Here is a 10135-nt window from a genome sequence, read left to right on the forward strand (position 1 = left end):
ATAAGTTTCTAGCAAGCAATGCCAAATGTATCTCTTATCTCAATAGATGCAGAGATGGCACCTACTGAGAAAACTCAGAACTATAAAAATAAGTTTTAAAAAACTGGATTTGAAAAGGTGCAAAAGTTAACATATTTGAAAATAATAAAGTTTATATATGACAGACTTATATTTATAGATTCCAGAACTCTACCAACTCTTGGCAGAGATCTAGTAAAAAGAAATTCATTGAGAGTTGGTGGGAATGCTTCTGGTTTAGTTTCAGTGGAAAACAGTATAAAACTAAAAAAAAAAAAGTAGGGAGTGGACAGTACAGTAAACAAGGTGCTTGCCCTGCACAAAGCCAATCTGGGTTCTATGCCTGGCACCCCATCTGGTCCCTCCCTGCCCCAACAGAGCCTCAGCAGTTAAAAACCTCCAGAACTCAATTGCAGCTATGCTCACAGCCAATTTCCATAAGCTCAGACAAGCCTCATCCATGAGTGAATCTGCTGAAAAACTCAGGTATGCAGTGACTGAAACCTCTAGGCTCCACAGAGTAGGGAATGGATGACCTCCCCATCTCCCTATTCTTCTGGAAGTCTGGCAGTCACAACTCACAAATTGCCTCTGGTGCCATATAAGCTCATTAACTGGCCATGATCCAGAGACTCACAAATAAATCTCAGAAGAGATCAACAAGTTGCAAAGATGCCTCAGATCCCAAAGTCACCTTCCAGTTAAAAATTTAACTCTAGGGGCTGGAGTGATAGTATAGCAGGTAGGGTGTTTGCCTTGCACACGGCCGACCTAGGTTCAATTTCCAGCATCCCATATGGTTCCCTGAGCACCGCCGGAAGTAATTCCTGAGTGCAGAGCCAGGAGTAATCCCTGTGCATTGCAAGGTGTGACCCAAAAAAGAAAAAATAAAAATTTAACTCTTAACTGTATTACCCTATCTAAAATATTAGAATTCCTGGAGCAGACAGTCGCATTTACTTACAGTCACATGATATCTCGTACTCTATGCCACTGATGTACTAAGAGTAGCACACCACATTTGATGGGGTGTAAAACAGAAGGCAACCAATCTTGACCAAAAAAAATTTGTACACAGGCTCAAACTCTGACAACATGTTAGTAATCTCTTATATACTGGAGGCTTACTGGCTCCAGGGTGAGATACAACAATCTTCACACACTTTCCTCTAAGGAAACTTTTTGGGATCATTTTTAGCAGAGTAATGGTGGTGGCATTGGTGTTGTAATATTGAGTGTAATAAATTATTGTGAATAACTTTATAAAAAGTAAAATAAAATTTAAAAAAAACCTACAGTAGAACTATTTTTAGATGCCAAAGTTGAAGAATTATTTATGTAACTGACAACATGCATATTATGTTAAATTATTTGAATGTCTTCATCTACAGGGGTTAAAATTATATAGCAATCAATCATCAAACAGACGTTTGTTGATTCATTTTTTAATAATTCCATTTGCCTTCAAGTTTTTGGGGGGCAACCTATATGAAGTAAATTTGTTATATGCCTTCCAAAGGATAGGTAGGCTGGTTGAAGGGGGGTTTGGAGGAGAGAAAGGGGTCTGGGGCTGGACCACTGTAGGCTTGGGACAACTGTATTATAAACTTTATAGTTATGGTATTTTAATAAAAATAAATAAAATCAGAACTCCTACATGAACCAGGATTCCACTTGTCAGCTACTATCCCAAGAACACAAAAATATTAATGTGAAAATACATATAGATGCTTATTATAATGCTACTTAAAGTAGTCAAGATCTTAAAAAAACCCAAATGACTGACAACAAATGAGTGATTTAAAAAACTGTAGCATATTATACACAAGGGAATACTACTCATCTGTAAGAAAAGATAAAGTCTTGTCTTACACTGCAATGTGGATAGAATCAGAGAGGGGATTATGTTGAGCAAAGAAAGTCAGAGAAAAGGACAAATACCAGATGGTCTCACTCTTGTGTGGTATATAAAGATACAAAGCCAGGTTGTATAATAGCATATGGAACAATCCAAATGTCCAACAACAAATGAAAGGATAAAGAAGTTGTGGTATATATACACAATGGAATACTTTGAAGTTGTAAGAAAAGATAAAATCAGTCAGTTTGCTGCAACATGGATGGAACTTGAGGGTATCATTTTAAGGAAAGTAAGTCAGAAGATAAGACAGATACTGGATTATCTCACTCATCTGAGTCCAAAAAGAAAAACAGGGAATGAATAGTACTGAACAATGACAAATCCTTGGGCTTGTATTATAAAACTGCTTGATTAATTACCAAGCAGTGAGGTAAGGGGTGGTGGAAAAAAGAAGATAGGATTAGAGGTGACACAGGGACAGTGCTGTAGAGAGTCAGGGACACTTTGATGGTGGTAGGATGCAGGAACTTTATACATCAATACTATAAACTTTAACATTATTGCAACTGTTACCTAAACTATAATTTTTTTAAATTTAAAAGAAAACCAACCGGGTGAGAGAGATAGTACAATAAGTAAGGCGGGGTATATGACCAACCTGGGTCTAATACCCAGTACCCCATATGCCTACCCACCCTCTGAAGGACTGATCCCTGAGGAAGGGAGGGACCCTGAGGAAGGGAGGGACGGACAGAGGGAGAGACAAACGGAGGAAGGGAATGAATAATAACTAGCGGTAACAAAACTTTGAACTTCCACTACAAAACTAGGGTAACCTAGTCTTGAGGGGAGGGAGCCTTAGGGTTAGGGAAGAGGCAGGAATAAGCCCTGAGCTAGATGTGCCTTTCCCCCCCCAAAAAAAAAGACCAGGATAGAATATATAGTAGGCATAGCTTTAGAACCTTCTTGTCTCTTCTCTCCTTCAAATAAACAAACTCATTTCAGTGGGAAAAAAAATGAAGATGTAATACTTAAATTGTATTTGAGATGCCACAGGTTATCCTTCAGTTATGCTACAGGAATTGTTGAAACGGTATTTTTCACTTATTAGCAACTTTAATGACAAGGTAATGGGCCTTTAAGAACAGTATTAATAGGATACTTAAGATAGAAATTAAAAAATTAGCACTTTTTATGAAATATGCATAACTTTTTTCAGTATTTATTTGGCAAATAAATTAAAACATTTTTCTAGTAAGTTCACATGACAAAGAGATAGTTCAGTGAGGTAAGTGTGTTTTAAGCAAAAAGCCCAGATTCAAACCCCAGCACCACATGGTCTCCTGAGCACCCAGCTAAGAGCAGCCCCTGAGCACCACCAGATGTGTCCCAAAAAAACAAAATAAAATGAATTCAGTATGATATGATCTGAATAATGTGGTAAAGACTTAGCCATTACAAAAAAAAGGAAAGGAAAAGTAGAAATGATAATAAAAATGAGGCCAAAGCTATGAAAAAATTACTGGATCACTGTCAGAAATAAGATTTTGATATTGGAACTAAAAGTAAATGATATATTGAAGTCACAGACACAGAATTATCAGGTTATCTTTTATGACACAAGTAATGGATTCTCCTGACATTTTACAAAATGAGAAGTTTGCGACCAGTTTACTAAAATGCAAGAAAGTAAAATAGATGTCATCCTTTTTTCATAGCATGATAAAAAAGTCTACATTTATTTTGATACTATATAATACATAAGTTCTTAATATACTTTCAAAAGTTATTTTAGGCCCAGAAGATGGTTCAAAGGCTAGAGCGGAGTGGAGTTCATGCCCACTTCAATCAGCTTAATCAACTGCTGAATAAATAGCAATATTCCTACATTAAAAGAAAAAAAAAACAAAGGCTAGACAGAAACTGTGTCTGCAGGTCTGATATTCTACATCACATGGTTCCCAGAAGAGGGTTTCCCCAACCACCACAAGATGCAACCAAAAAAAGCATTTTAATAATAAATTTAGAATGAAAATTAACTTTGGAATCACTACTTACTCTTTAATTAATTCTTTGTTTTCTTGAATTCCTTCTTCTAACTTCAAACTTACTTTTTCATTCTCAAACTATTTGTAAAACAGAACAGCTCATAACATTTTGCTTAGCAATGCAGAAATATAAATATAATAATTAATCAGTAGTTCCTTGGTAACACACAACAATCTGGAAGAATTCTTTGTTCACACAAAAACAATTTTCCCAAAAGAACTTAGGTCTCATTTTTTAATCACTCTAAAATTAAACTTGCCAAATAATATACAAAAAAGTATCAAATAATATTTTAATAAAATATTATCTTCCCAAAATGTTTTTAAATGGCAGCTTACCTTCATTCAAAACCAACTTACATTTTAAAAATAATTTCCTTCAAAATGTCATAAAATTAAATCTAAATCATTTTTTCAGCTACGTCATTTCAAATTTTAAATTTTTCCTACAGGGGGCTGGAGCGATAGCACAGCAGGGAGGGCATTTGCCTTGCACGCGGCAGACCCGGATTTGAATCCCAGCATCCCATATGGTCCCCTGAGCACCGTCAGGAGTAATTCCTGAGTGTAGAACCAGGAGTAACCCCTGTGCATCGCCGGGTGTGACCCAAAAAAGAAAAAAAAATTTTTTCCTACAAATATCATACTTTAATAATATATTTATATAAAACATCATCAATAACAAGAAAAATTAAAACCATAATAAACTCATTAAATCAATCTTTGTCAAAAATAATTGTTTCCTTAACATTTCTAAAGTATTTTATTTCCCTCATCAACTGCATTACGTTCTGTTCAGTTTGTTCTGTGTTATTTATCCTAAAGTTGAAAGGCAACTAATATCTTAAAGTATAAATGACATAAAATATAAATGAAACTTAAAATAATAGCATTCTAAAAATACACATTACTATAGCAAGCCCAACTTAATTTGAAATATTCGATTTTAAGTAATGTGATGTCAAGATTTACTGTTCTGTATTTTTAATTCCAGATCTTATTATACCTGTAATTCCTGGATAGCTTTTCGCTGGGCTTCAATTATCTTTCTGTTTTCTTGCAACTTATTTTCTTTCTCCTTTAGTTCAGATTCTGCACTAACTTTCCACTTCTTGATCTTCTCAGCTTCCTTATAAAGTTTTGAATACAGTATACTCATTGGCTCTGACTTCTATTAAAATAAATTAAGATTACTGTTCAAATTTGTAACAGATCTTGCCATCAATCAAGAGCTACCTAGTAAAAACACCCATGAGCAGCAGTTAAGAACAAATCTCTTCCATTCATAGCTTAATTTAAAACCGAAAGTATATTAGCTCTTTAAAAAACACTAAAATGTACTTAATTCAGAAGTTAGAAGTACTCCAGTTAACTAAGGAATTTGGTTGGTTAAAAGCTAAAATATATCTCCCTACACAAAATATATAAATTTTAGTAATAGTCTTGAACACTTTAGCTACACAGTTTGGGGATTCACAAGAGGATTTGAAGTTTAAAATCTAATTTAAAATACAATAGTGAGGGACTGAAGCTATAGCACAGCGGGTAGGACGTTTGCCTTGCATGCAGCCAACCTGGGTTCAATTCCCAGCATCCCATATGGTTTTCCCCAAGCACTGCCAGGAGTAATTCCTGAGTGCATGAGCCAGGAGTAACCCCTGTGCATTGCTGGGTGTGACCCAAAAAGCAAAAAATATATATACAATAGTGAGTAGAACAATCTCTCATTTAGCCTGAGATTTTTATTTGGAGTTAATGTAGATTTCCTCCATGATACATTTCCACATTGTAAGGTTGTTTTCAATCACACTGATTTTCTGCTTGCTAGTAGTTCTACTATCAAAAAACTTTTTAAAAACATTCTGTGATACTACAATCATAACAAAAGATATAAAGCACTATATTAAACCACAAAACTTCCCCCTTTTGGAGGGAAGGCTTCCCGAATAGGGACAGGAGGCCCTAGGGCAGTCACTCCTTGCAATTCTCAGCCAACAAGGTCAGTGGTTCAATACAAAGGCCCAAGGACGCTGTACTGCTCTGATCCTACAGTCAGGGCCACCAGGACCCTCGTGAGAGGGCTGTGGTGTGGGAGATGGAACTGCACTACTCCAGTCTATATCTTCAGTCAAAATTTCCGTATTTTTTCTTTCTTTATTCTAGAGTAACTTTATTCATTTTTTAAAATTTTTTTATTATTGGGGCTGGAGTGGTCCCCTGAGCACCGCCAGGAGTAATTCCTGAGTGCAGAGCCAGGAGTAACCCCTGTGCATCGCCAGGTGTGACCCAAAAAGCAAAAAAAAAAAAAAAAATTTATTATTAGTGAATCACTATGAGGTACAGTTACAAACTTATGAACTTTTGTGTTTGCATTTCAGTCATACAGTGATTGTTTACCCATCCGTCCACCAATGCCCATTATCCTCCACCAATGATCCCAGTATCCCTCTCACCACCCCCACCCCATCCCCCACCACCCCAGAAAGTATCATGTTAAGTGAAATGAGTCAGAAAGAAAAAAACAGACATAGAAAGATCGCACTCATCTGTGGAATATAAAATAACAGAGTGGGAAATTAACACCCAAGAGTAGTAGAGATAAGGACTAAGAGGTCTGCCCCACAGCTTGGAAACTGGCCTCACAAGCTGGGAGGGAAAGGCAGCTCAGATAGAGAAGGGAACACCAAGTAGAGGATGTTGGGAGGACCCATTCAGGTTGAAAGATTCGAGCTGAAAGTAGACTATGGACTGAACATGAAGGCCACTCAAAACCTCTACTGCAAACTACAACACCCAAAAGGAGCGAGAACAAAATTTCCTTTTTGTTAATGACCAAAGCCTTGCACACAGCTATCCCAGGTTTTATCCTGGGCATCCCATTTGTTCCCCTGACCCTGACAGGAGTGATTCCTGAGCACAGTCAGAATTAACCCCTGAGCACCACCAGGTGTGCGCCTGCAAAAAAAAAATCAAATTAAAGAATTGTTTATAAAATACTGACTTTATTCTTGGTCTTTTCATAACGTATATCATAAAATATATAATATATATTAAAACATTGGCTTTTTTCCTTGGTCTTTTCATAATACATATAGTATTTATATAATGAAAAGACAGAGAATATATATTCATTTACATATAGAAAGATGATATATACATATCCTTCTCCCATATTTCTTATTTCTGTGGTTTAAAATTAAATTTCCCCTAAAGACAGAATACTTGTTATCTCCCACAAGTACACAGAAGTCTAATGTTTCAGCAACTTTAAAGGAAAAATAAAAGGGAAACAAGGGCTTAAAGGATGCATCTGAAAAAAACACTAATCTTTTTGAAGTTTCAAAGGATATATAAAAACTAATAAATGATCTCCAAGTTTAAGAAATTAAATTGTCTGCCTTGCAAGCGGCCAACCCGGGTTCGATTCCCAGCATCCCATATGGTTCCCTGAGCACCGCCAGGAGTAATTCCTGAGTGCAAAACCAGGATTAACCCCTGTGCATCGCTGGTGTGACCCCCCCCCAAAAAAAAAAGAAATTAAATATGGATGGGAAATCTTCTGACCTCAAAATCTGAGTCTTTAGGTGCTTCCTGGTTGTGACGACCGTCAGAATTATCAACCTATAAGATGAGTAAATATTTCCCATGAGAAAGCATTTCTAATGATAGTTTCCAAAAAGCAATTAATAATGACTAATAATCCAAAAACTTAAAAATTATTTTTTTCTCAATCAAGCAATACAGTAACTAAACAGATTATATACACATTACTTAACTGACCTGTTCAAGCATGGGCATGGGCAAAAAGTTAATATTTTGTAAAGTAGAAGCTGAAAGAAAAAAATACAGATGGTATTAAACATGCTAAAATATTGTTTTTATAGCATTATATCTAACAATTATATCTTACAATTATATCTAAATGTAATTAATTAGAATTATTTAATTGTAATACTATTAAAATTATATTTGGTATATTTTCAATATTAACAATTTGCATGTAAAAATGTTTCTATATAAGGTGATACATTGCTTTTCCAGTCTCTTACTTGAAGCCATGTTTTCCCCATTTTTGGAAAGATCAGTGACTGTAAATGGAAAACCAAAATCTTCAATACACCTGTTAAAACACTACAAAAAAAATAAGGAAATTTTTAAGCACATTGTCCCATATTACTTGGTAGCAATATAACATAATTACATAAGCAACATACAACTACTCAAAGTAATAACTAAAATTCTTATTTTACATAGAAGAACATGTAAAATAGAGCTCAGAGCAGCAAATGCTGGGGTGGAGAGACAGCCCAAAGGTCTGAATGCATGGAGTACAAGAATTCTGGGCCTGAGGTTTCCAGTAACAGCTTCAAGGAATCCACAGCATAGTTTCGGGGTAGCTCCAAACCACAACAGAGTGTGGCCAAAAAGCAAAAACACAAAAACAAACAAAAATGAGCAAATGCTCTAGCAAAAATATTGTTAGATAAAAAATGAGGCAAGACCATAAATCTCCAATAGATGCTTTGTAAGCATTCAAAACTTGTAAGTAATGCTAATGAGCATTCTAAAACACTGGTTTATTTCAATCTTATTATGAGCTTTCCCTTGTTAGACATAAGAATTGCCTCAACAAAAAGTATTTTTATGTTACTTCGTAGCCATAAGGATTTTTCTAAAGCACATAAAATTTAAACATCCACTGTTTCATCTATTGGATATAAAGCTCCACATGAGACATTTTAATAAGTGAAAAAAATTTTTTCCCTGGGAAATATGTTACATTTTCTTACCCTATTATATAAGTTAAGTAACTTCCTTTCTTACCCTGTTAACCAAGAAGCTCAGTGACAAAATTTAAGCTTAGAGATATTGTTAATTTTTACTAACGGCTGATACATTTGTCCAAATTTTCTTTATCTTCTTTCACTATTCCCTTAATATATAGAACTTTTTTATATTTTATGAGTTACCTCGCATTACTTAAGAAGGAGGACTGAAATAAGCCAGTCCTGCTATAGATAAGTTCTGTTCTTTTGAAGAAATTTAATTTCATCAACTGAATGATGCCCACAAACATGCAAAGCAATTGGAAATTCTTGGCTAAATCTGACCATACCTACTGAAAAAAAGTAATTATAAAATATCACGGGGAAGAACTAAACCTCGACTCTAAAGAAAACTGAAATTAAGATTTGGATGCAAATTTACCTTGAAATTCGCCTCTCCTGCCAGGGCCTGAGGTCTCACTGCAGACACTTGACTGCTACTTAACCTTGGCGGCACGAACAATTTAAAGGGCTTCGCCTTGTCCATTTCTCGCTTGCTGTTCCTTAGGTACTGCTCAGGGGAAGGGGCGACAGAAAGAATTTCACACGTCACCCAATTCGCTAACCGGTAGTTTTGAAGCTACGTTGGGCGCTCAGCGAGGGTCCAACCCGGCTGGCCCACGCCCCGGCCTCACGCCCCAGCGGGTGATCCCAGAGAACCAACCAAGAGACAAGCAAAAAGTAACCGCAATGTGTACATAAACGGCACAGGGAAACCTAAGGACCCAGCTGGGCGCACGTGTCCGGACGCTGGCCGGGGTTGGTGGAAAGCTCTGGAAGCCTCCCGTAGGGGAGGGGGCCCCCTCCCTATGGGTGTGAGAGTCAACAGGCACTCACGCTGGCCAGGGGAAAGAGCCATGTCCCCTAGGAAGGCGCGACGCGAGGGTGCTAGGGGGGACGACCGCGGGGATAAGCACGGGCTCGAGGCGCGACCTGGGCTCGGCTCGCTGGGGGGGTGGGGGGACAGCGGGGCGACCGCGGGGAGACTTCAGGGCGACTGCAGGTCGATAGCAGGGAGACTGCGGGGCGACGGCGGGGCGACGGGTGGGCACAAGGCGCGGCCTGGGCTCGGCTTGCTGGGGGGACGACGGGGCGACAGCAGGCGACTGGTGGGTGACAGCGAGCGCGAGGCGAACACCACAGCCTGGCCCTTACCTTCGAAGAATCCGTGGAAACGCGCGCGCCGCCACGTGAGCCGTAACCGACAGAACCTCCAGCTGAGTGCGCCTCCGCGGCCAACGGCTGAATAACTGGCCGCTCCGGGCCAGCAGGCCGAGAGAAGTAAGTCTCGCGAGATTCCCGCTTGGTTCCGGACTCGGCGTCTCCGGAGCTAGTTTTCTCGAAGCTTCTGTAGAATGGGTTAGCGCCGTGAGAGGGGGGCG

The 10135-nt window shown here is 38.1% G+C and overlaps 1 protein-coding gene across 1 annotated transcript in view; it reads right to left on the reverse strand.

Moving 5' to 3' along the window:
* The window catches only part of SYCP1 (synaptonemal complex protein 1), a 121138-nt gene extending 111898 nt beyond the window's left edge, over positions 1 to 9240 (reverse strand). The window contains exons 1-6 of the mRNA XM_004616287.2: positions 9136 to 9240; positions 7977 to 8058; positions 7708 to 7757; positions 7492 to 7548; positions 4934 to 5098; positions 3938 to 4005 (exon numbers count right to left, since the gene is read on the reverse strand). Coding sequence (XP_004616344.2) covers positions 3938 to 4005; positions 4934 to 5098; positions 7492 to 7548; positions 7708 to 7757; positions 7977 to 8058; positions 9136 to 9240 — 527 coding nt within the window. The remainder of the gene's footprint in view (positions 1 to 3937; positions 4006 to 4933; positions 5099 to 7491; positions 7549 to 7707; positions 7758 to 7976; positions 8059 to 9135) is intronic.
* Between the last annotated feature and the right edge of the window lie 895 nt (positions 9241 to 10135).

Source organism: Sorex araneus, chromosome 5 (genome assembly GCF_027595985.1).
Source record: "Sorex araneus isolate mSorAra2 chromosome 5, mSorAra2.pri, whole genome shotgun sequence".
In the NCBI taxonomy this organism is placed as follows: domain Eukaryota; kingdom Metazoa; phylum Chordata; class Mammalia; order Eulipotyphla; family Soricidae; genus Sorex; species Sorex araneus.